Raw genomic sequence first — 26,916 nt, 5'->3', positions numbered from 1 at the left:
TAATAAAACTCCAGGCCCAGACGGTTTTCCTGGGGAATTCTACCAAACATTCAAAGAAGAAATAATACCTATTCTCCTAAAGCTATTTCAAAAAATAGAAACAGAAGGAAAGCTACCAAACTCATTCTATGAGGCTAATATTACCTTGATCCCCAAACCAGGCAAAGACCCCCTCAAAAAGGAGAATTACAGACCGATTTCTCTAATGAATATGGATGCCAAAATCCTCAACAAGATCCTTGCTAATAGAATCCAACAGTACATTAAAAGGATTATCCATCATGACCAAGTGGGATTCATACCTGGGATGCAAGCATGGTTCAACACTCGCAAATCAATCAATGTGATACATCATATCAACAAGAAAAGACTCAAGAACCATATGATCCTCTCAATTGATGCAGAAAAAGCATTTGACAAAATACAGCATCCTTTCCTGATTAAAACCCTTCAGAGTGTAGGAATAGAGGGTACATTTCTCAATCTCATAAAAGCCATCTATGAAAAGCCTACTGCAAGCATTATTCTCAATGGGGAAAAGCTGGAAGCCTTTCCCTTAAGATCAGGAACACGACAAGGATGCCCACTCTCGCCACTATTATTCAACATAGTACTAGAAGTCCTTGCAACAGCAATCAGAAGACAAAAAGGGATCAAAGGTATCCAAATCGGCAAAGAAGAAGTCAAACTGTCTCTCTTTGCAGATGACATGATACTCTATATGGAAAACCCAAAGGAATCCACTCCCAAACTATTAGAAGTTATAGAACAATTCAGTAAGGTGGCAGGATACAAAATCAATGCCCAGAAATCAGTTGCATTTCTATACACGAATAACGAGACTGAAGAAAGAGAAATTAGGGAATCCATCCCATTTACAATAACACCAAAAACCATACGTTACCTTGGAATTAACTTAACCAGAGACGTAAAGGACCTATATCCTAGAAACTATAGATCACTTTTGAAAGATATTGAGGAAGACATAAAAAGATGGAAAAATATTCCATGCTCATGGATTGGAAGAATTAACATAGTTAAAATGTCCATACTACCCAGAGCAATCTACACTTTCAATGCTATCCCGATCAAAATACCGAGGACATTTTTCAAAGAACTGGAACAAATAGTCCTTAAATTTGTATGGAACCAGAAAAGGCCCCGAATCTCCAAGGAACTGTTGAAAAGGAAAAACAAAGCTGGGGGCATCACAATGCCGGATTTCGAGCTGTACTACAAAGCTGTGATCACAAAGACAGCATGGTACTGGCACAAAAACAGACACATCGACCAATGGAACAGAATAGAGAACCCAGAAATGGACCCTCGGCTCTTTGGGCAACTAATCTTTGATAAAGCAGGAAAAAACATCCGGTGGAAAAAAGACAGTCTCTTCAATAAATGGTGCTGGGAAAATTGGACAGCTACATGCAAAAGAATGAAACTTGACCACTCTCTCACACCATACACAAAAATAAACTCCAAATGGATGAAAGACCTCGATGTGAGACAGGAATCCATCAAAATTCTAGAGAACATAGGCAACAACCTCTACGACATCGGCCAGAGCAACCTTTTTCATGACACATCTCCAAAGGCAAGAGAAACAAAAGATAAAATGAACATATGGGACTTCATCAAGATAAAAAGCTTCTGCACAGCCAAGGAAACAGTCAAGAAAACTAAGAAAACTAAGGTTAGAATAAGGGCTTTCCTACTGGGTGTTTACCCCAAAGATACAGACGTAGTAAAGAGAAGGGCCATATGCACCCCAATGTTCATAGCAGCATTGTCCACAATAGCTAAATCGTGGAAGGAGCCTAGATGCCCTTCAACAGATGACTGGATTAAGAAGCTGTGGTCCATATATACAATGGAATATTACTCAGCTATCAGAAAGAATGAATTCTCAACATTTGCTGCAACATGGATGGCACTGGAGCAGATAATGCTAAGTGAAATAAGTCAAGCAGAGAAAGACAATTATCATATGATTTCTCTCATCTATGGAACATAAGAACTAGGATGATAGGTAGGGGAAGAAAGGGATAAAGAAAGGGGGGTAATCAGAAAGGGGAATGAAACATGAGAGACTATGGACTATGAGAAACAAACAAACTGAGGACTTCAGAGGGGAGGGGGGTGGGGGAATGGGATAGACTGGTGATGGGTGGTAAGGAGGGCACATATTGCATGGTACACTGGGTGTTATACACAACTAATGGAGCATCGAACTTTACATCGGAATCCGGGGATGTACTCTATGGTGACTAACATAATATAATAAAAAATCATTAAAAAAAAATAATGAGCTCTTGCCATTTGCGACAACATAGATGGACCTAAAGGGCATTACACTAACTGATATGAGTCAGACAGAGAAAGACAAATATTGTATCATTTCACTTATATGTGGAATCTAAAAAACAACACAAACAAACAAACAAACCAGAAACGGACTCACAAATACAGAGAACTGGTGGTTGCCAGAGGGGAGGGGATGGGCAAAATGGAGATTAAGGGGTACAAACTTCCAGCTATAAAATAAGTCACAGGGATGAAAAGTATAGTACAGGGAATAGAGTCAATAATATCGTAATAATGTTGTATGATGACAGATGACTATACTTACCATTGTGAGCATGGAGAAATATATAGAACTGTCAATTCACTATGTTGTACACCTGAAACTAATATAATATTGTATGCCTACTATGTTGCAATTAAAAAAATTATTGCATGACTTAAGCATTTGCACAACTGGAAATATACAATACAATGAGAGTGACCAACATTCACTGACTTGCAATGTGCACTGTTTGTTTCACTGTGAAATCATTCTAACTTCACAGTCTTGTGCAAAGGGGTCACACTCTCATACATATCTGAATGGAGTTACACAGATGTTACAATATCCATAACAACCAATAACGCATGTTCTGTACTCTAGTTTACGTACGAACAAAAATAATTCTATTAATTATTAGTGGTAGTACCATAACCGACTCCACAACAAAACATGAATAAGTAATTAATATAAGCCATTACGATAAAACATGTTTTAGGAGAGTAACAGCCATCCAAAGAGTTGTAACAGTCTTTGCAAATAAAATTTGGCCTTGAGGCCAAAAGAAACCCATTTTACAATCCTGATTACACATAATAATTTTTAAAGTATCTCTAGCTATACATTTTAGCACAGAATTTCAGAAGGTATCTAGAATTCTTTAGATTTACATAAATTCATAAAGTATTTTAGTAATATTTTAAGGTGGTGACAATTTTGCCTGGAGACTCACATATTATTTCAATTATTATTTCTTCTTTAATTTATTCATATAATTTGATTGAAATTGATTTGTTTCATCTGAGAAATTCAATTTTACTATATTTGCTAGATGGAGTCATTAATTTTACTACCATCTAATCTCAGGGATAAAAGTTGTATTAAGACGTTAATTTTTCAATCACATCTACAATAACATCAAAAAAATAAAATACTTAGGAATAAATTTAACCAAGGAGGAGAAAGATCTTATACTGAAAATGATAAGATATTGATGAAATAAACAGACACTAATAAATGGAAAGATACCTCATGTTCCTAGAGCAGATGAATTAATATTGTTTAAATGTCCATACTACCCAAAGCCATCCATAGATCCTATCAAAATTTCAATGACATTTTCCACAGAAATAGAAAAAACAATCCTAAAATTTGTATGGAACCATAGAAGACCTCTAACAGCCAAAGCAATCTTAAGAAAGAAGAACAAAGATGGAGGCATCACACTTTCAGATTTCAAACTTTTTTACAAAGTTACAGCATTCAAAGTAGCATGGCATAAAAACAGACACATAAATCAGTGGAACAGAACTGAAAGCCCAGAAATAAACCCATGTATATAGAGTCAACTAGTTGACAAAGGAGCCAAGAAGACACACGGGGAAAGGATAATCTCTTCAATAAATAGTGCTGGGAAAACTGGATACCCATACACAAAGGATGAATTGGACCCTTTTCTTACACCATTCACAAAAATTAACTCGAGATGGATTAAAGACATATATAAAATCAAAAACTATGCAACTACTAGAAGAAGACAAAGGGGAAAGGCTCTTTGACATTGGTTTTAGCAAAGATTTTATGGATATGACACCAAAAACACAAGCAACAAAAGCAAAAATAAACAAGTGGGACAACAGCAAACTCAAAAGCTTCTGCACAGAAAGAAAAATCAACAAAATAAAAAGGCAACCTATGTAATGGGAGAAAATATTTATAAACCATCTATCTGTTAGGGGGTTAATATCCAAAATACATAAGGAACTCATAAAACTCAAGAGCAAAACAAAACAAAAAACCCCCAAAAATCCAATTAAAAATGGGCAAAGGATCTGAATAGACATTTTTCCAAAGAAAATGGCCAACAGATATGTGAAAAAATGTTCAACATCCCATCAAGGACATGCAAATTAAAGCCACAATGAGATAGCAACCCATACCTCCTACAATGGCCATTATCAAAAAGATAAGAGACAAGCATTGGCTAAGCTGTGGAGAAAAAGGAACCCGTGTGCACTGTTGGTGGGAATGAAAATTGGTGCAGCCAGTACAGAAAACAGTATGGAGGTTCCTAAAAAAATTAAAAATACAACTACCATATGATCCAGCAATCCCAGTTCTGAGTATATAGCCAAAAGAAATGAAATCACCATCTTGAAGAGATATCTGCAGGCCCATGTTGACTGCAAGCATTATTCACAATAGCCAAGACATGGAAACATCCTAAGAGTCCAGCAATGGATGAATGGATATAGGATATTAGTCAACCATAAAAAAAGAAGGAAATCCTGCTATTTGCAACAACATGGATGGAATTTGAGGGCAGTATGCTAAGTGAAATAAGTCTGATTATTTACATATGTTCTTCACTTCCATGCAGAACCTAACAAAGCCAAAGTCATAGAGACAGAAAGTAGAATGGTAGTTGCCAGGGGCTGGGGCATGGGTAAAGTGTAGGGTGGGAAAAATGGGAAGATGTTGGTTGCATGGCACAAACTCCCAGGTATAAGAAAATAAGATCTGGGAATCTAATGCATAGTATGGTAACTGTAATTAACACTAATGAATTATAACTTGAAATCTGTTGAGAGTACATCTTGAAGGTTTTTACCACACACACACACACACACACAATTAGGTGATGGGATGGAAATATCGACTAACCTTATTGTGGTAATCATGTCACAAGACATATGTGTATCTAATCATCACACTGTACACGTTAAACTTATAGATGTTATATGTCAATAATATCTCAACAGGTGGTGGGGGGGAGAAGGATGTTGATTTTTAACTTTTAAAAATCAATTTTTCCTAGTTAGAAAAATTGCTTTATTCCAGCCTAATCTTAAGAATGTAGTATATCCTTTTTAAAGCTTACCTATTAGACACAAAAACTATAACTGACATACTTTTACTTCTGGGATGACTTGATCCCAGAGCTCAGTATGGGGATGCAAACAAAGTTGAAATCATTGAGAAGACAGTACCACCAAGTTTCAGTGACAACTTACAGATGCTGTAAACGTAAAATTAAGCAATAAAGACAGAAAAGCAGATGACTTAGATAAACAAAATGGAAATATACATTCAATAAACATTTGTGGACGTGAAAATTCTTTCTTTAGGAACCTTTTACTAGACTACTGTTAAAATAATGAACTTCCTTCAGTTTTACATCAATGAAGACATAACCCATTCTATATAGTAAACATGTTTTTCTTCATTTCACAGATAAATAAGTAGTTAACTGTACAAACAATTCAAAAATAAATTTAAAATAATGCAAAGTACCCCATCAGTGCATAGCACCAATAGCTAGAACACTCTAAGCCCTTGTTCGGTCCTTGGAACTCAAGTCCTTTTTGGTGCATACTATTTTGTGTTCTCCCTTTTAAGTTTGGATATTATAGCTGACAGAATTTTCCAATCAGCACAATAACTGCATCTCCTAGGCCTACGTATTGGTCACATTGGTGGTGGTATAATACTCTATCACAATGCTGTCTTAGAATTTACTTTCCCATCATCCAGTTACTGGTACTTGAGTTGTCCCTGCATTGGCTAGATTGCTGGTTTGGGACTATCATAAATAGAGAAGCTATAAATGTCTCTTTATATGTAGGAATTAATATTTTCTCTCCTAATTTATTTTCTTAGGATATGTTTTCATAAATACTTTACATCACATTCCTCTTCAAGAAAACTATTAATTTACGAGACCATTAGTGGTATGTATGGTGGTACTGCACCAATTCTTCCTATTATGAATTTATTTTTACCTAATTTTGCTAGATTGTTAACTAAAACAATCTGTGAAATTGTTATAACTCTGTATTAGAAACTGAAGGCAAATTTCATTTTTGTAATTAAAAATTACAAAATAAGAATATTTCATTAAAATCCCACCTAAAACAAAGACGATTTTTATAGTGAGAATAATTCCCCTGTAATTTGTCCATTCAATATTCAAACATCAAATTTTTAAAAGAAAGAAATACCTTTATCTTTAGTTTTTAGATGAAATCATTTGGCTGATAAAAAAAAAATAGAGGTACCATTGTGTCTGATTCTATTTCTCCACCCTGGAAAACAATATAAACATCTATGTGACTGACAGGAGAAAAACTAAGTTCAAACTTACCTAAAGTAAAAATTGCTAGATAGGTCCACATTTTGAAAGATTCGTAGATACCTAGAAAAAAAAAACCCAAAGCATATTACATTCATCCAATACTACTACTTTTTCATAGCTTGACATAGACGTTTATATTTGTAAATGCTCTCATTAAAACTGAGGAATTCAGGGGCTCCTGCCTGGCTCAGTTGGTAAAGCATGCAACTCATACTCTCGGGGTTGAGTTCAAGCTCCACGTTGAGTATAGAGACCACTAAAAAATAAAATATTAAAAACAAAAACCCTGAGGAATTCAATCCAGAACTGCAGCAGGGATTTTATCTGAAGCAATTTCTAAGTCTGTTGGATTGTTCCTTCAGAGTCTCTTGACTTTACAGTTTGACCATTTCCTCATCATTGATTATGCCAGAGATGGAAAGTTATGCACTTACATGAGTGGGGAACTTAGACTTGGGGCAAGACAGAAGTAAACACTGTTCTTGTTTTTACGATTATGTGTTTTGTAAATGCTGTGAGGTTGGAGAGAGAAGAGTAACAAAAACAAGCAAAAAATGTTTGCAAAAACCATAATTTTAAGTTGTAAAGTTTTGCAACTGAAAAAAAAGTACAGAATAAAATATCTGCATATCTACCCCTCAGGATTAATAAATGTTAACACTTTTTTCACAGTCTTTCAAGTTTTTAAAGACTTTGATCACAAATGAGAATTGAATTGTCAAATATATTTTCTAAAAATATTAAGATGATCATAATTTTTCCCAACAATATTTTAATGTAGTGAACTGTTCTAGCAAAATGTTCTAGCGTTGATACAACCATGTGTTGCAGGGATATAACTTCTACTTGTCAGTATGTATGAAATGTTTAGTAGTTACTGTATTTTATTTCCTAACATTTTACCAAATCGTTTTTTAAGGTTATTTATTTATTTATTTATTTATTTAGTAATCTCTACACCCAGCATGGGGCTCAAACTCATGACCCTGAGATCAAGAGTCGCATGCTCTCTCAACTGAACAAGCCAGGCACCCCACGAAATCCTTTTACTTAAATGAATTATTGTATTATAGTTTTGTAAGTATGTTAAAAGTTTTACCTATCTAGTAATAGTACTTCAGTCTACCTGTAACAACTATTAATATAATTGTATCTTATTCTGGATAATGTCCAATGCTACACAGTATTAATCCTAAAATAATTTCACTCTCTAAAGAAAGTTAAATCACTATGTAGAACAACATAATTTGTTTTACTATTCCTGGCTAAAGAATCATAAAGATGAGGTTTATAAATAATATAAACCTCTTCAACTTTTTCCCATCCTTTGGATTCATATGTGCTGGTCTGATTCATTGTCTTAAAAAATTTTATTACCCAAGTATAGTTGACAAAAAATGTTATATTAGTTTCAGGTGTACAACATGGTGATTCGACAATTCTATACATTACTCAATGTTCACCATAAGAAGTATACGTACCATCTGTTGTAATATCACATTATTATAATATTATTGACTACATTTCCTATGCTGTACTTTTCATCTTCATGACTTATTTATTTTATAACTGGAAGTTTTTACTTCTTAATTCCCTTCACCTATTTCGCCCATCCCCCACACCCTCCCCTCTGGCAACCACCAGTTTGTTCTCTATGTTCATGAGTCTGTTTCTGTTTTTTGATTTGTTTTTTATTTGTATTGCTTTTCAGATTCCACAAATACATGAAATCATACGGTGTTTGTCTTTCTCGGTCTGATTTATTTCACTTAGCGTAATACTGTCCAGGTCCATCCATGTCATGAATTGCAAGAGCTCTTTCTCTTTACGGCTGAGTGATAATATTACATGGTGTGTGTGTGTGTGTGTGTGTGTGTGTGTGTATACCACATTTTCATTATCCATTCATCTACCGATGGACACTTGGGCTTCTTCCACACCTTGGCTATTGTAGATAATGCTGCAATAAACACCGGGGTGCACATATCTTTTCAAATCGGTGTTTTTATTTTCTTTGGGGAATACTTAAATTTTAGTTAATATACTATACCTGCCTGTAAGCTATGTGGGATATAATTTTTTTCAGTTAGTGCAAGACAAAGGACCACGTTATCCATTAAATTCTTATTTTCATCTGACACAGATTATTTTTTAACAACCCCACTTCAAAATATCATTAAAGACAGTATCACCAGAGTCCAAAATCTATCTAAGAGAGTCTTAAGCAAGAGAGCCACACTACCTTTAAATCTTGGTCTGTATATCTATTAAAAGCCAAGCTTAAAAACTAATAAAGGGTACCTGGGTGGCTCAGTCAATTAAGCATCCAATTCTTGATTTCGGCTCAGGTCATGATCTCAGGATCATGAGATTGAGCCCCGCATTGAGCTCCACGCTAGGGATTGAGCCTGCTTGAGATTTTCTCTCCCTCTCCCTCTGCCCCTCTCCCACTCTAAAAAAAAAAAAAAAAAATTACTAAAAAAAGAAAAAAACTAGTAAGCATGCCTAACTTTGTTCCATTTTGACCATTATGTTTATAATAAATACATTTATGTATTGAAATAAATCCATTCTACTCTTTTCTCTATCAACTTATTAATAGACTTTCCCCACATTCCCAAGGCTCCAATAACTTTCCTCCAAAACTTAAATCTACAGAAAAATTGGAGGGAAAAACAGTACAATAAATACCATTATGTCCTTCATCTGAATTCCACTATTAAATCTCTCTCCTTAAACACACACATATACATTCTCTCTCTTTAAATGCTAGTTTACATTTTATTTTCCTAAACCAATTCAGTAAGTAGCAGACATGATGACACTTCACTTCTAAATATGAAAAAACAAAATCTCCTAAATAAGAATATAATTTTTATAGTTAAAATTTAATATTGATTCAATATCACCTGGTATATTATCCATACACAAAATGTCCCAATAAAGTCCTTTATAGCTTGCGTGTGGGTGTGCATACATGCCCGTGTAAGCATGCATACATTTTAATCCAGTATCCAACAGATATTCATGTGTTGCATTTGGTTGTCATGTCTGCTCTAAAATCTACAGCAGTCCTCTAGCTTTTTCTGTCTTTGATGACACTGACATTTTTAAAGAGTCCAGGCCAGCTGTCTTACAGAATGCCCCACAAGGATGGATTTGTCTGGTTATTTCCTCATGCTTAGATTTAAGTTAAATGTTTTTAGCAAAGTATTGTCAGAGGGGAGGATGGGTGAAATAAGTGAAGGGGAATAAGAGGTACAAACTCCCAGTTATAAAGTAAGTCATAGGCATGAAAAGTACAGCACAGGGAATATAGTTAATAATATTATAATAATGTCATATGGTGACAGATGGTAACTACACTCACTGTGGTAAGCACAGCACAATAAAACAAAAAATATATATTTTTAACAAGAAAACTACACAGGTAATCTGTGTCCTTCCCGCTGCTTCATATTGAAAGGCAAATAATGCCAGTTTTGTCTCATTATTGGTGATGCTAAGTTTGAACATTTGGATAATTATGTTTGCCATTTTTTTTCTCTTTGTAAATAAAGAGATTCATGGAGTATATGTTAAAAATGAGTGAATATTCTGTTCCTCAATGATAACATCTCACCTAATGGTTTTAGCAGCTTTTGTTGATTTTCACCGAAATCAACTGTGAGAATGGAAGTTTATAATAGACCTTGAACAAAATTATAGAATTCTGAGCTAGTATTTTATATTTTTAACATGATATCTATAATCTTTTGAGTATATTTTGTCTTCTAATTGGTCCACCACATTAAAAAAAACAGAACAAAACAGTTGTTACCACCATTACATACCGAGCTTCATCAGGATGAGTAATCCGTACAGAATCATTAGGTATATAGATCATATTTGTATCTTCAATCTTATATATTGCATGACCTCCAATATCTGCCATCTTCCTCCTTTTAGTTATTAACACAATATAATAGCCTTCTAAAAACCTGACAAAACCTACACAACAAAAAGAGACAAATATGTTTCCTACACTTAGTAATGCTTTTAGATACATATTTAGAAGGTAAAAGATTTTTGACACATTTCCTACTTTATTTCTATGATTTATAGCTATAACAATTTTCAGTTATATTACAATCTCTAGAAATATCTATACTGATGTTTATCTCACTTTAAAAATATTCTAAACAATTTTATTTCATTCATTCTTTTATATTTAGTCTCATTCCAAATAGGATTGAGATGCTTTAAGCAAAAATATACACAAGATTAAGGGGAGTTGTTATTTAATAGGTATAGAGTTTCAACTCACAAGATGAAAAAGTCCTAGAGATCTGCTGCACAAGGCACACATAGTTAATACTACTGTACTGTACACTTAAAAATGGCTAAGATTGTAATACACATGTAAAATAAATCAATATATACGAGTAAAGAGAATATAAAAACAAACAGAAAACCAAGTAAGTTCTCAGAAATTTACAGAACATGCACTGTGAACCTCGATGGGGGATAAAGATTAAGCACCTCACTAGATTCATTTAATCATGGAACCTCATCTTTTTTAAAAAGAAATTAACCAATGGATAAATGTTCTGAGGAACATACTTTGGGATATGTTGCTCAAAAATTAGAACAAACTACACAGACTCTTGATTACGAGTGGTAAAATCCAACTTGAGCCATCTTTAACAAAAAAAAAAAAGAAATTTATATTAACGATACTGAGGTGATCCATGATACCAAAAGGCAACAATATGATTGGGCCTCAGAAAAAGACCTAGTCAAGATGCATCTCTGAACATGTGCTCCATTCTTGTCTCTCTCCATAGACTAGCCTATGGAGACTCTCCATAGACTAACACAGCTGCTAATAGCTCCAGGCTTTATATCTAAAAGCTTTACTGGGAAGAAGCAACTTTTTTTTTTTAAAAGATTTTATTTATTTATTCGACAGAGATAGAGACAGCCAGCGAGAGAGGGAACACAAGCAGGGGGAGTGGGAGAGGAAGAAGCAGGCTCATAGCAGAGGAGCCTGATGTGGGGCTCGATCCCATAACGCCAGGATCACGCCCTGAGCCGAAGGCAGACGCCTAACTGCTGTGCCACCCAGGCGCCCCAAGAAACAACTTTTTTTTAACCAAGTTCAATTCCAGAATTCCTAGGGAAGGACTTGGACTGGCCTAACTTGGGTTGGGTGCCCAGCCCTGGACCAATCAATAGTTGCCAAGCTATAGAATCACACTGTACTGGAAGCCATTTATACAATCACTAGGTGACTGAGATGGGGCAAAGAAAGGTGGTGCCAGATCCCAGAAAAGTGGGTGGTTTCAGCAAACATTATATCCAGTAAATTGTATATCCTTCATGCAATCTTCCTCAAGCATCATTTGTGAGAGTTAAGCTTTTCATGAACGTTGGAGCATTATAAAGTTATATTTTATGCCAAATCATTGGAGTACACATGTTGTACATTGGTGATTAAAGAAAGACCATATGTGTTATGTACAGAAGCATTAAGTTCTCGGCAACACGCTAATTACTCTATAGCCTTGGTTAAAAAATTTTTAGTTCCCAGAACTTTTGCTTTGGGAGTAAAAACTAACTCCCTTTGGGGGTAGGGGTCATTTCCAAAATGGTAACACAAGGTGCCCAGCATATCCTCTCTCCACTGAAACAAACATAACTGGTGAAATTTATAAAAACAAAACAAAACTTTGAAATTTTCTGGGAACTGTCCTAATGTCATATAACAAATGGAGAAATATTTATTCAAGAAAATCTACTAAACCTTGGTAAGAAGAGCAAGTGTGTGGTATCTGAGTCATAACCTGCTTCTCTTTCACACCCCTCTCCCAGTCCAGTGTGACTCTCTTCTCACTTCTCAGTCTAAAGCCCAGGTTTCTGCTCAGAAGGTGAAGACCTCCAGAATGTCTCATCCCCTTCAGCTCTGTGTTACTGGAACTCTATTTCCAGGCAAGCCCCACTGAGATCAAGGCTTCCTTCTTCTCCCCAGCTATGATCATAAAGTGGAGGCTCTACCCCAGGATGACTGGTCAAGAATACTGGGTCCCCATTCCCCTCACCCTCGCTCAGTCATAGGATAAGTCAGATACAGTCATACAGCCAACTTTCTATCAGAAACAATGGAGGCCACAAGGCTGTGGGATAACATATTCAAAGCACTGAAAGAAAAAAAAACTTATCAACCAAAAATCTTATATCTAGCATAAGTATCTTTCAAAACTAACTTTCTCATGTGCACGTGTGTGCTCATGCATGCTTGCACTCTCTCCGTCTCTCTCAGAGTGTTATATTCCATAAAGTCTGATCCGGGATCTTGACGCTATGAATTTTTGCTCTAGAGGTGACAAATATCCACTGTTTGTGTCTTGTTACTCTCAGCTGACAAAAAAGGAAACTAGTAATTGACTATATTAACAAGTGAGCTAAAATATATAAGAAAAAAGATGCCTCAAGGATTTTATGAGCCAGTCTACTGAGGAAAAGATGCCATTAAAATAGTGAAAAATACTTGTATTTTAGAGATCCAGAAAACACAAACTGCTTTTAAAAAAAAAATGTTCATTTACTCCTTTCTTTGCCTTAGAGACTAGCAAAAAATTACCTGATTAAAGATAAAGGACATAGGAATAGGGAGGAAAAAAGCTGATGACAATCTCATTAAAAGCAAGTTAGAAAAAAGCTATCCTTTTAGAAGGATAAAACTTATAAAAGTAAAGCCCTTGAAAGCAGCATAAAAACACTCAAGGGCTTAAATAAATATTTCCAAAATGAATGAGTTTTCCTTTTATTTTTGCTATACTTACTTTTTATACAAAAAAATCTCTGCAATAATTTCTCAACCTACATTCCAACTGAATTTTAATTTTATGTTTTTAGCTCAAGACTATACCATTCTACCCTTCTCTTCATAATTTGAATAAAGGGAAGTAAATATATTGCACAAAAGAGACTCTTCTACCAGCACAAATGCCTTCAGCTTATTATAAATGAAATTATTTTCTTCTTCCTTTTTACTACCAATGGGAATTGTCACTCTCTTTTTTAAAAGGTTCGTATCCAAGAGAGCCAACAATTAAAAGACCTTAATACGGCACAGACATCTGCCAGGAGTCAGCCTATTCGTCACTTGAACACAACAAAATGAGAACAAGTTTTTTCATCTTCATTCTGTGTACTTCTGACCCCAGACCAATTTCCCTGAGTACTTCCAAGAAGCCAAGATGACAGTCATTATGCAAAAGTGATTTCTCTCTCTCCAAGTAAAGGAGGCTATTTCATTTGAAATGGACACCAAGCAAAGTATATAAAAAAGGACAGTGTAAGAGGATGTAGTGGGAGTGCTGGTGGCCGGAGAGGACCCCACCAACAGTGAAGAATGCAATATCCCTATTTCAGGGGTCACCATGCCAGCGAGTCATTATCTTAAAAGCCGTCAGGGAGAATGGCAGAGAAACATGAAAAACGGCCACAAGGTACATAGGACCTTTGCACAACAGAGACCTCTAGAACCAAAGTGACTCTAACACCACATCTACTGCTCCCTCACTAGCCTGAGGCTCACATTTTTTTGTTGTTCTCTTCATTATTATCTTGGATCTGCAATCTATTTCTAAGAGTGTTCCTTTAAATAACAACTGAGTCCATCACTTAGTTTGCTACAAGGATACTTATTCTACCACTCCCCCTCAACATACGAGCAGCTTGAAAGACTATCCTCTGACAGGTGACATAGGCAGAAAAAGGCCATAAACCTGCAGCTATGTACCAAAAGGGGCTGGGATGGTCACAGAGCTAAGCCTAGTGAAGACTACAGGTAACCAGGGGCACCTGGGTGGCTTAGTTGGTTGAGCATCCAACTCTTGATTTCAGCTCAGGTCATGATCTTAGGGTTGTGAGATTGAGCCCCATTTCAGGCTCCAGGCTGGATTCTCTCTCCCTCTCCCTCTGCCCCACAAGCCCTTTTCCCCACTCTAAAAAAAAAAAAGAAAAGAAAAGAAAAGGAAAGAAAAGAAAAGAAAAGAAAAGAAAAGAAAAGAAAAGAAAAGAAAAGAAAGGAAAAAGAAAATGTCTACAAGTAACCATTCACCAACTCCATCTATGTACCCCAAGAGCACATAAAACAACTTTGGGAGGGATGCTCATGATCCTATTCAGTGGTTTCCCAACCTCCTGCTGGCCATTAAATAACAATGGAGGTGTAAAATGTACAAGGTAGACAAATGTCCCATGTCTAGGGACCAGCAATGATTCATGAGTTTTTCATGGGTACCAAGCCCATGAAAAGACATGTAAATAAACTGAAAGAGTTTGGAAACTTTAGAGCAATTTGAGATAGCTACAACATCCAAGTGCATGGCCAATGATCTTGCCTTGAATAGGGCATAGACTAGTTTGGGTTATTATTGAACTTCTAATTGTAACATGTGCTGTGTCACATGTGGCCAAGCTGCAAACTAGTTATGTACAGTAGGATCATGTGTTGGTCTATGACATACTGGTGGAAAAAATCTGGTCCATTACTACAGATAACTGAGACTCACTGCTCTAGAGTCTTACAGATGATGAACTAAATTAAGCATAATAACAGTCTAAAAACATTCCAGCTAGACTTTCATTAACTCCCTATTTACTCTTCACTCATTCTAAGCTTTATTTACAAGGTTGAACAAGAATACATAAAATACATTTCCATGAAAATAATAAATCCTTACTTAGTACATTACTGTCTCACTTTACTGGTAGGTTAGTCTTTCAGTGACTTCATTACCCAAAGACAGTTTCAATCCTAAGAGGCCTCCAACCATAAGAGAAACAGTAAAACATTCCAGCAAAATACTATTCACAAACTAAGCATGCTGAAAAAGTTAACTGGGCAAATATTTTGGCCACAGGATAGAAGACGACTATTCTGGTAATTTCTCATATGTATTATTCTGACAACGAGACTATACATTTTTCAAAGATAGGCATTTTGTGTCTTGCTATTAAGTATCCCTCATTATTTCTAAAACAGTACTTCTAGACAAATCATAGACTTTCATTAACTCCCTATTTACTCTTCACTCATTCTAAGCTTTATTTACAAGGTTGAACAAGAATACATAAAATACATTTCCATGAAAATAATAAATCCTTACTTAGTACATTACTGTCTCACTTTACTGGTAGGTTAGTCTTTCAGTGACTTCATTACCCAAAGACAGTTTCAATCCTAAGAGGCCTCCAACCATAAGAGAAACAGTAACCACAACACCTAAGAATGTCACCCCTCAGAGAAACAACACCTTCAGCTTCTCACCCAAAGTTTACTAATACTTGTGTATACAATAAATACGTGGTTACAGATCTAGTTATCAATTGATAAAAATCAAGCTTCTGGTCTTAAAAGTTTAGTTACCAATAGGTTTAAAATGAGGCAGAGAATATTGCTAGAAGCAACTACGCCAAGAACAATGAAGGATGACTCAAGAACCATAAAAACAAAACAGTACAAAGGTCTAGAGGCCATTTAATGTAAAGGCAAACTGCTCAATATAACTCCAGAATACCCAAAGGCAGCTATTTTTAAACAGTTCAATAACTGATCATTTCATTACTCTTAATCATCAAGGAAGGTTCAGTTTTGGATTATAAACCCTGGGTAATGAGGCATGCAATATTACATACACCTTAGGAAATTTCCACTTGAAAAAGTTATAATAAAATATCAGCATTTAAAGAAATAAGTTCAACCTAATAAGTAACTAACACTGAAATTAAACCTACTATATTTAAGACACATTGTATTTCCAGTTTTTTAAATTTTTTAACTTTCTTCCAGTTTTTTTTAATTTAAAATATATTCAACACTTAAAGTAGAACTTAACACTTACATAATTTATGGAATTTGAACACATGAACTCACTTGACATCCACCTACGAACACTCATCTGTTGAATATATAACTTCAACATACTTGTTGAGACTGAGCAGAAAATATAGAAAAAGGACCAGTCCTAAGAAGAAACTAAACCTACCTACCACTCTTGACCTTCCCTGACAGCCAACTAGACACAAAATAGACCTGAAGAGATTACACAGGAAGAGCTGTGAGAGCACTCTGGGAAAAACTTCAGATACGGCAGAATGTAACCAAAGTTTTAACAAATACGGAGTCACAGAATAAAAAGCACTAATGAGAAAAATGCAAGAATTTGAAACTATACAGGATAATTAAGTCCATATTAATTTTAACATCTATAGATACCAATCAGTCAATATTGCAGACAGTCCAGCAGGTTTAAAAAATACAAAGATAATGTTGTTAAATGTTTAAAAAAAAAATCAGACTCTAAATCAGGCTCTGCCAACAGAGAAGCAGAGATATAATCGCCCTCTGCTTGCCTGCCAAGGCCCCATGCGATCTGGCCTCACTCAATTCCATGCCAACATTCCAGAACCCATGGACATCTTCATGCCTCTGCCTCCATTCCTATTGGGGTTCTCTCACCCCTTCCCCACATCCACCCAAATCTTGTTTCTCCTTCAGGTCCAGCTGGAGTCTCATTTTGCCCAGGATATCTTTCCTAGACATTCCAGGTCCAAGTCATCTACCTCTTACATAATCTCCACTCCCATTTAACTTTCTCTACACAGCTTGGCTCTTAACTGCAATCTTGGAGTTACCTCGTGTATATTAGTTTTTGTCCTTCATTCTAGTGTGTCAGCCTAAGACTCCCAGGGACAGATCCACAGTATAGCAAAGACACGTGTATTGACCCACTGCAAAGGAAGACAGTGTCCACACCAGAACTGTAGGGCATCTCACTGCTGTCCCAGAGCTAGACAGCAGAATCCTTAAGAGCCAAAACCATGTCTATATTGGTGAATAAATGAAGTATAGGCATCATTATCGGATTTTGGAGAAGGATGGAATTTAAGTAAAGTTTAAATAGAGAGGCTCAAACCAAAGCAGCACTGTATGTAAAGGGATCACATCAAGTCCCGACTGTGGAGCAGATGTTTATAGTCCAAGCTACTTTTTTACTTTTTCATTCCTCAACAAGCTAGACAACAGGCTTCTTAAAGGCCAAAACCACGTTTATATTAATTCACATCCTATATGAAACTGAGCAGCATATACCAGATGCTAGATAAAAGCTATTTGATATCTGATTGATGAATAGTGAAATTTTAAACAACCAAAGCCACAGATGATGGGTTATAATTATAAAACTACATAAAACAATCTTTTAGTAGTCTATATAGGGGGAAAAAAAAAGAAATAGTAAGAAGGAGGTACATTTCTTACCTACAACACCAAAAGCTGAAACAGCTCGAAATAACCCAGAGGATCCTTTCTGTCCCATCTTTGTTCTGTTTCCTAGATCCAAGCGGCCAAGAAGTTCTCTCACTTCTTGTTGAGTATATACATGCTAAAAAATAAGCAAATTTAATCTGTAAGGTGGTGTTTATTCTTTAGATTATATATTGCCTATAAGAATCACTAGCCATTTCATAGAGAAGTACATAACAGTGCAGAACTAAGCTATAATTTTAAAAGCCAACAAATTCTTTAACATTAGGAATTATGGGTGGTTACTGGATCCCATGTTGCTATATCAAAAAATTTTGTCGAAACCTCATCTTCTGGGGCGCCTGGGTGGAGCAGTCCATTAAGCGTCCAGTTCTTGGTTTCGGCTCAGGTCGTGATCTCACAGGAGTCGTGGGATCGAGCCCTGTGTCAGGCTCTGTGCTCAGTGCAGGGTCTGCTTTAGATTCTTTCTCCCTCCCCTTCTGCCCCTCCCTGCTCACTCACACTCTCTCTCTCTCTGAAAGAAAGAAATAAAATCCTTAAAAAAAAAAAAAGTCTTATCTTCTGAACCATACATTTAAAGGATCATACATTTATCTTCTGAACCATACATTTATCTTCTGAACCATACATTTAAAGGATCATAGACAAATTTCAAGAAATCTGTGAACTCCTTAGAACTGTGTGCGAAGTTTTGACTCTACATACATATGTGTATTTTTATGAGGCCCACAGCTTTTCTTAGATTCTCAAAGAAATCCCTGATCAACTGTTCCCATCCCCAAGTAAAACCAAGAATCAATATATTATATTAATAAAAACTCCCATAATAGGGGGAGAATGAAGAACAATACCCGTGATGCTGGAAATCACAATATACAATTTATCCAAAATTATCATAACATAGAAAATAGTTTTGCAAAGAACTTAGTGCAAATGGGTTGCAAACTGCAGCTACCAACATATTTGAGAAACTAGCAATTGACATGGGTTCACAATAGTCACAGACAGAACTTCAATACAAAGGGTAAGTTAGGTTCTCTCACTTGAAAGAGTTAAAATTAACTATTCAATACCACCCTGCTGTATTCCACTTTTGACTAACAGTGTCATGTTTTTGTGCTACCTGAATTAAGTCTGTACTCCTGCTCCGGATAACATAACATCTGGATAAGAACAGCTTCACATTTCTCTCACGCATAGCAAGTCACCAGAAGATCACCTAGAGGTGATTTTTAGCAGCGTAATAAAGTCTGCAGCACAGAAATCCACCCTGACTTCAAGTAGCTTCATATTAAAGCACAGTAATAAACAATCTCTTCAGTATATGCAATATTAAGAGTTAGATTAAATCCTTAAAACACCACTTCTTTAAGAAAATACATTCATTATCTTATCCAAAGAGTTTGCTTTGTAAAACAAAGCAAAATGAAGGACAAAGTGTAAATTCCAGCATACTATGGAACATCAGTAATTCCTAGAAGCCAGATTAGAGATCTAAATTCCAGCCACTCATGAAAAATAATTGTAATTTTCAGATGCCTGATGAAAAAAGGAAAAAAATATATCACTAAAATCTGTGAGGATATTTCATATCCTTTAACAGGTACAAAAGTTACTGTTTGTATTCAGGTTTGCAAGATACTTACCCTATCATCAATTATGACCAAATCTTTTGGTTCTGTTCTATCAATCTTCAAAACACGATATTTTGTTTCTGCATGATTGCTCCCAACTAGAAAGTATCTCTATAAATGAAAAGAAATGTCATTAATTTTTTAAGGCACTTTTCCTTATTTACATTTTACAACCACTTTGGTTTTTGAAATTAAATACTGTAATAAAGTCAGGTTACTTTTGAAAAGAAATATTCCTTTTAAATATAACTGGCAGATTACAGAAAGGCTGATTCCAAAAGGTCAATTTTAAAATTGAAATATTCTTAGTGATGTCATGATAAACATCAGTCTGGCATTTGAAACGTACCCAGTAACCAGGTCAAGATTAATTTAATTATATTATATAGAGATTAACCTGATTGGAGACTGATGTTTAAACTTTGCCAGGAGGAAGCAGCTCTAATAAGAATCAGAAAGTTCAACATGTAATTAGGAATGCTTAGACAATTATAGCTATGAAAATACTGAAATTTTATCAAATAAATCTTTACAAATTTTCTGTTAAACATTGAAAATGACTTTAATATAGCAACTATAAAAACGCCAAAGTCCTATAAAAGATTTAAATGAGTGTAGTTTCCCAGATGGCTTTTTATAGATAAGCTACAGGAAATAATTAATATTCTTTGCTTCCTGAATACTTCTTTGGTGCATTATATCTGAGCACATTAGTCTTCTTAAATAAACACTAAGAATAAAATTAATAATTAAAATATAAAAAAATAATAATCTTAAATTTAAAGAAAATGGTTTTAGGGAAACTTAAACAAGGTAAGTAAGTTTTAAGAAAATAAGTAAAACCCATTAGGAAAAATTATATAAAGATATTTTGCTCTAAAAATGTCCTTAAAAGTGGCACTTTTTCAACATAGCAAAAATTGAGAAAACATTGCTACAATCAACTGGCACCTTACCATCTCATTGGTCAGTTAAGATTTAGATCCACAAAACAATTAAATAACAGATAATATCCTCTAGATTAATGACCAAACCGAAGTATGTAGACCATGGGAATTCAGAGCAGGAAAGATCAATGTGCGGTACGATAGGTACAGAAAATGTCAGAGGAGTCGGGACTTGAATTGAGCCTTAAAGGATGGGAAAGACCTTTAAAAGTAAGATTTTAGTGTATATCAGAAGATGAGCACTTAGTTATATTGTTTTAATACTACATCTGCAGAAATAGGTGGAAGTTTTTATTATTAAGTATAAATCTGTTTACAAAGGTCTGATCTAGACTTCCAGGCTATACAGAACAAAATTATATGTTAAAAGATGATTGGTTCTGGGGGCAAAAGCCCCAGCCCCTGTGCCACCCCTGCTAATGCCTGGATGGGGCAGGGGAGGGTGCCTGTAATTAGTAAACACAAATTCAATTAAAAGATGATTGACTAGCCCCATCTTAAGAGGAAAGCTAGCCAAAAAAATGGAATCCCTTATCTCCTAGGAGGGGAACAGTCTGAATGACACTCTCAGTTATAATAAGGTAGCAACAGACCAATTTTAATAAAAATTAGTAAACTAACTTGAGATATCCAGTGACTAGGACTTGATGCACTGGGAGAGCAGCCAGAAGGGCGGGGACAATGAAAGGGAGGAGGCAAAGATTCTCAGCCTGCCCTCAGCTAACTCCTGTCCCTGGGACCCACCCCCCACTGAGAGGAGGGGGTGGTAACCAACCTAATAGAATTAACTTCAGAAGAATGGTTTGTAAACTATACATGTTTGTTAACAAAAAATGGAGCCACCTTCTTGGGGACTTGAGGAAAACAGTCCCCACTAGAGGAAACAGCAAGTGCAAAGCCCTGAAAGGGAAGAAGCTTGCTGTATTTGTTAGAGGAACAAGGTTAAGGGACAAAATGCTCATAAAACAGCTAAAACAGTGAACAGTGTTCAACACAAAGAAGGCACTCGATGGCTGTTAGTTCCTTTTCTCCCCTTTACTTTTTAAGATGTCAGTGAGTCTATGCCATTGAATTTAGAAAAAGATAGAAAAACAGAGGGAAAAAAGAGAGTACTTTAGAGAAGGAAAACCATGTACAGGACCAGAATGGAGCCAGAATGGGAGAATGCACCAATCTATTAGTAATCAGTCTTTGTCCTCAGGAGAGAAGAGCATGCAAATTAACAACCGTGAATAGCATGCTGTAATAGAAGGATGAACTGGATGATGACAACACAGGAAGGGCACTTAACTCATTTGGGGAGGGTCAGAGCAAGCCACCCAGAGGCTGGTGTCCTCACACTGAAGGACCTCTCAAAAGGACTCCATGTACAGAGCCAAGATAAGATGAGTGATACCTACCGTCTCCACCTGCAACAATCCTCTCTCATCACCTGCTCCCTCCCAAAGCACTTTCATTTATACCTATAGCACTTACTTCTGAAGGCCTTACCTAAATTTGTTAAGGATGTCTGCCCCCTTCACTTAATTATATGCACCAGAGAGACTGAAGCTAACTCCCTAACCTCTGTGGTTGTTACCTCTGGTCTGGTAGCACAATCTGGTTCCACAGGCATTGAGTAAATATTAGGTAAAGAACACCACCTTCCACAGATGAATCATTTACTTTGCTGGATAACTTTCTACAAGGTTTGCGCGAACCCATCGTCTTTGGGTAAGTGGATCTCTCAGTAAGGAAGAACATCACAGCTTTAGGGGAGGTAAAATCCCTGAATGAAATTCCTAGAATTTTAATGGATCCTAGGAAATTTAAAGAGTAATTGGAGTAGGACTATGATTTGGCAGCTTGCCATAAAAAGACAGTTGTAATTCCTGAGTACTAGTGGGCCAATGATTTATTGGCCTTTGGTGCACCCACATGGAAGGGCAGACCTACACCTAACATATCCAGACTCTTCCAAAGACTCCATGAAGCAGAGGAACCAACAGCTAAAATCCACAGAATTTATAAACAGATTTAAGTGAGGAAAAAGAAACAGGAAGCAGTGTAACTATCCACATTCTTTCTTCTAATGTGGTCCAAGAATCCTAAAAACGTTTTGCGTGGAGAAAAGCGACCTCATGTGGAGCCAGTTATGTGGGGAAGAAAACCACAGCTCTGCCTTGGCCTGCTGTGGATAGAGTCATTTGCCTGCACTGCCCTCTGGTGGGCAGTTGACCAACAACTTTTACAACTTTTTTTTTTTTAGCGCATAATCAATCCAATTATTTTTGTTTGAGCCTTGTGGTGCCACTTACTGATTTAGGGATGGACCGTAGGGAGGCAGGTTTGAGGGGAAACCAACAGTTCTGTTACAACATGCCCAAAGAGGTCAAGTGAGAACTTCTGAGTCTGGAGCTCAGAGGAGAGCTCTTAGAGTGTGTCAGCAGCACATACATGGCCTTCAAAATCATGGGACTGGATTAAACTTAGTATGGAGAGGGAAGATATAGACAGAGCCCTGAAAAACTAGCCTGAAGCACTCTATATAAAATCATTCAGAAGCTGGATATAGAGAAGACCAGGTTAGAAGACTGAGAAAAATAGCCAGTGTTTTTAGAAAAACCCCAGGATGGCGTGGAGTCATCAAAGCAAAGGGATGAGACCATTTGGAAAAGGAGGCAGCAGTTACATCCACATCGAATGCTGCTGAGACTGGGTGCAGCCACTCCAGAAAACAGTATGGAGGTTCCTCAAAAAGTTAAAAATAGAACTACCTTATGACCCAGCAATTACACTAGGAAGTATTTATCCAAAGGGTAAAAATATAGTGATTCGAAGGGGCACATGCACCCCAGTGTTTATAGCAGCAACGTCCACAAAGAATAGCCAAAATATGAAAGAGCCCAGATGTCCACTGACAGATGAATGGATAAAGAAGATGTGGGGGGTGTATATATATATAAAATAGAATATGACTCAGCCATCAAAAAGAATGAAATCTTACCATTTGCAACAACATGGATGAGCTAGAGGGTATTATGTTAAGTGAATAAAGTCCATCAGAGGAAGACAAATACCATATGATTTCACTCATGTGGAATTTAAGAAACAAAACAGATGAACATAGGGGAAGGGAAGGAAAAATGAAATAAGATAAAAACAGAGAAGGAAGCAAATCATAAGAGACTCTTAATTCTGGGAAACAAACTGAAGGTTGCTGGAGGAGAGGAAGGTGGGGAGATGGGGTAACTGGGTGATGGGCATCAAGGGCATCCATCCACTTGATGGAATAAGCACTGGGTGTTATATGCAACTGATGAATCACTAAATTCTACCCCTGAAACTAATAATATATTAAATGTTAACTAAACTGAATTTAAATAAAAAAATTTTTTAAAGGAAATGAAAGAGAGAAAAATAAAAACTACTGCTGAGAGGTCAAGGAGGATGAGGACATGGCAGTGCCCAGGGGATCTAACAAACAGGGTCTTTTGAGTGGCCATTCTGTGGGCAATCTCAGTGATACAGTAAAATCCACAACACAGCCATTTGAAGAGCAAATGAATAGTCTTCTGGATAAAGATGAAAAAGTGAACACCTCTGTTCCTTCCGAACACGTTACTAAAACTATAGAAAAGTTTTTTTATGCTCATTGTTTTAGACATAAGCCCCAAGGGTAAGGAGAAGAGTGGAGACAGCAATTAAAAAAAAAAAATCATTTGAAACTGAAAAGCACACCCAAGAAAGTTGAACTCTAAGCTGGCAGTAGAGAATTCAAGAAACAATCCAATTTACACTACAGAACTTCCAAAAGTCGTGGAAATGTACAGCATCTCTTATCTCTGGTGGTAGGAGTATAAAATTTCAGAAAAACGAAGATAAAAAGAAGAGAGCTCAAGCTTCTAAAGAGAAAGGAAAAAAAAAGAACAGGCTTCAAACCAAAGATCAAGAAATGAGTAATATTAGAAATTCTTAACAGCAACAGCAGAAGACAGGAACATAATGCCTTCAAAATTCTAAGGGAAAATTCACTTCAATCTTAAATTCAACATTAAATCTGTCAATCAAATGTGAGGATGGGAGGACATTTTCAGAATGCACAGGCTCAAAAAAATTACTGCCCATGAACCCTTTCTCATGAAGCAATTGGAGGAGGTACACCACCAAAATGAGGGCATAAATCAAGAAAAAGGAAGATGCAGGATCCGGGGAAATAAGGCAATCATCCCAAGAGAAGCTATGGGATGATGTGAAGGGAGATTCCAGGATAGCAGTCGTGCTACAGGCCGTGGGAGCAACCAGTCCAGATTTGAGCCACTGCTTCAAGAAGATGAAACGGATAAGAATGCCCACCACTGTGTATGAATGCGCTAAGGGTAGATTTATATATCAGGGGAAGTGGGGGTTAAATTCACTGTGGGTCCTTAGTAAGAAGTAGGGATTGCAGGAAGAAGGAAAGGCAATACCCAACACTGGCAGTCTCAAGTTCAAACAGTGAAAAAGGAGGTCAATCAGATGTCCCATAGCAACAGGGAAGGAAAAGAGGGCAATCACTGAAATGTACAGGATTTCCATAAACCAGGCACGCGCCAGCTGGATTGCCCAAGTGCACACACACATGCAGGTACTTATGACCCAACACCCGCAGGGGAAAACACTTGCGTGTGCTTGTACATATGCTGGGGGCGTGGGGGTTGGCTGGAATGGGGGTGGAGAAGTAAGATACCCCAAGAAAGCTACATTTAAAAGCCCATTAAGATGGAAAATGATCTGAGCTGGCCCTCTTCTGGAAGTGAAGTATCACTGTTCAAGAAAAAGCTTAGCATTTCAGCACGCAGCTTTAACAGTGGTGACCCAGTATGAAGATGAATGTGTTTCTAAAATATATACATGAACTGCAAATGGAATATAATAGCTAATCCATTTAACAGGAAATTCAGTATCTACTAACATCATTATCTCCTTTTATAATGACAGGCTAATTACTCACTTTCATCTGAGGGAAGAAAATCAGCTTTCTTCAAAGAGAGGAAATTTTAGGTTGCCTGACAGCTTCAATTAATGTTAAACTTCACTTGAACTTTTGGAATAAAGGTATTATTTTTAAAGATCACCATGAAGTTACTTCTCACAATCTAACACAATTTCAGGCCTGCCTCTTCACCTATTCCCGCAATCCCACAATCAGTAATGTAGCTCGAAAGAAATGAGCCTCTGACCGTCCAAGTTCACTCTTCACAGCTTCAGGGCATTAAAAAAGCTTCAAATCCCCTGTAGAAGTAAGTGGAAACTTGGTCGCCTTCAAACCCACCTTCTAAATCAGCTATCGTCACTCTGCTTCTCTCAACCGTTTTATATCCTTTGATTTCCTGCTCAATCCCTTAGCTAACCACATCTTACATTATTCTCTCCCGTTCCCTCATTACACAAACTGAGGTAACATCTAGGCTAATTAAGCTTTCTTCATGATGTGGTTCTTACTTAGTTTATTCTATTTTGTATGATAGGGTGGAGAAGAGGGAGAAGCTTCCTTGAATCCTTTTAAACAAGGCAGGAATTAAATAAACACACACACACGCGTACATGCACACCTACTAACAATTTTGAGCTAGCAAGAGTAAAGATCATCCTAACAACTTCAACCCTACACATGCAGACACAAAAATCTGCCACAGTTCTGTTCAGCTACCAATTTTAAACTCAACCACTATGTGTTAATTTGTTAGAAAATGATCACTTATTGCAATGGTAAGACCCCCTAGGGCATTACGTATTAAGCAAGGGCTATAAATTGGAAATCATCTAAGGTAAACTGCACTTTCATTCAGCATAACTTCAGGCTCTTTAAATCCCCTGCGGTCAACTCCTAGTTGCACTAGGCTGTATGAGCAGTAGGGCTGGATCTGACCTTAGTTCACCTGTAGGCCTGGGTCACAGGACAGACAAGGGCCAGGGCATCATCACAGGAGCCAAAGGGCAGCATGAAGGTGTGGGTGCCAGAGAGAACAGGTAAGTTTTGGGAAGAAGCAGACCCTTCACAAGCCCATAGAATCACACCTTCTGCATGCTATCTACCACACCGCCCTTTCCTCTCCAGAGTTCTCAAAATCCACCTCCAAACAGAGGTAACAATGAGCACCTGAACGTCACCTCAGGAGCAGTTCTGCCCAGTTATCCTTCTACATGAAGGCTCAGAACAAGAGGCAGCCCATCTCGTCCACTGTCTCTTTTGTTCTTTTGTTCCCCTAATTCTTTCATAACCAATTAATACACTCCCATCAACCAAAATAAGAATGCCCTTATTCTGACTCATACACTTGCCATGACTTTTGTCA

The 26,916-nt window shown here is 36.7% G+C and overlaps 1 protein-coding gene across 1 annotated transcript in view; it reads right to left on the bottom strand.

The window, feature by feature from the left end:
* Positions 1–26,916, bottom strand: part of FIG4 (FIG4 phosphoinositide 5-phosphatase) — a 137,807-nt gene that overhangs the window by 105,057 nt on the left and 5,834 nt on the right. The window contains exons 3-6 of the mRNA XM_034670771.1: positions 19,665–19,763; positions 18,013–18,136; positions 10,535–10,691; positions 6,711–6,761 (exon numbers count right to left, since the gene is read on the bottom strand). Coding sequence (XP_034526662.1) covers positions 6,711–6,761; positions 10,535–10,691; positions 18,013–18,136; positions 19,665–19,763 — 431 coding nt within the window. The remainder of the gene's footprint in view (positions 1–6,710; positions 6,762–10,534; positions 10,692–18,012; positions 18,137–19,664; positions 19,764–26,916) is intronic.

The sequence above is a fragment of the Ailuropoda melanoleuca genome, chromosome 10 (assembly GCF_002007445.2).
Source record: "Ailuropoda melanoleuca isolate Jingjing chromosome 10, ASM200744v2, whole genome shotgun sequence".
Taxonomy (NCBI): Eukaryota; Metazoa; Chordata; class Mammalia; order Carnivora; family Ursidae; genus Ailuropoda; species Ailuropoda melanoleuca.
The sequence above is the reverse complement of the archived record's forward strand: the minus strand, read 5'-3'. Positions and strand labels throughout refer to the sequence as shown.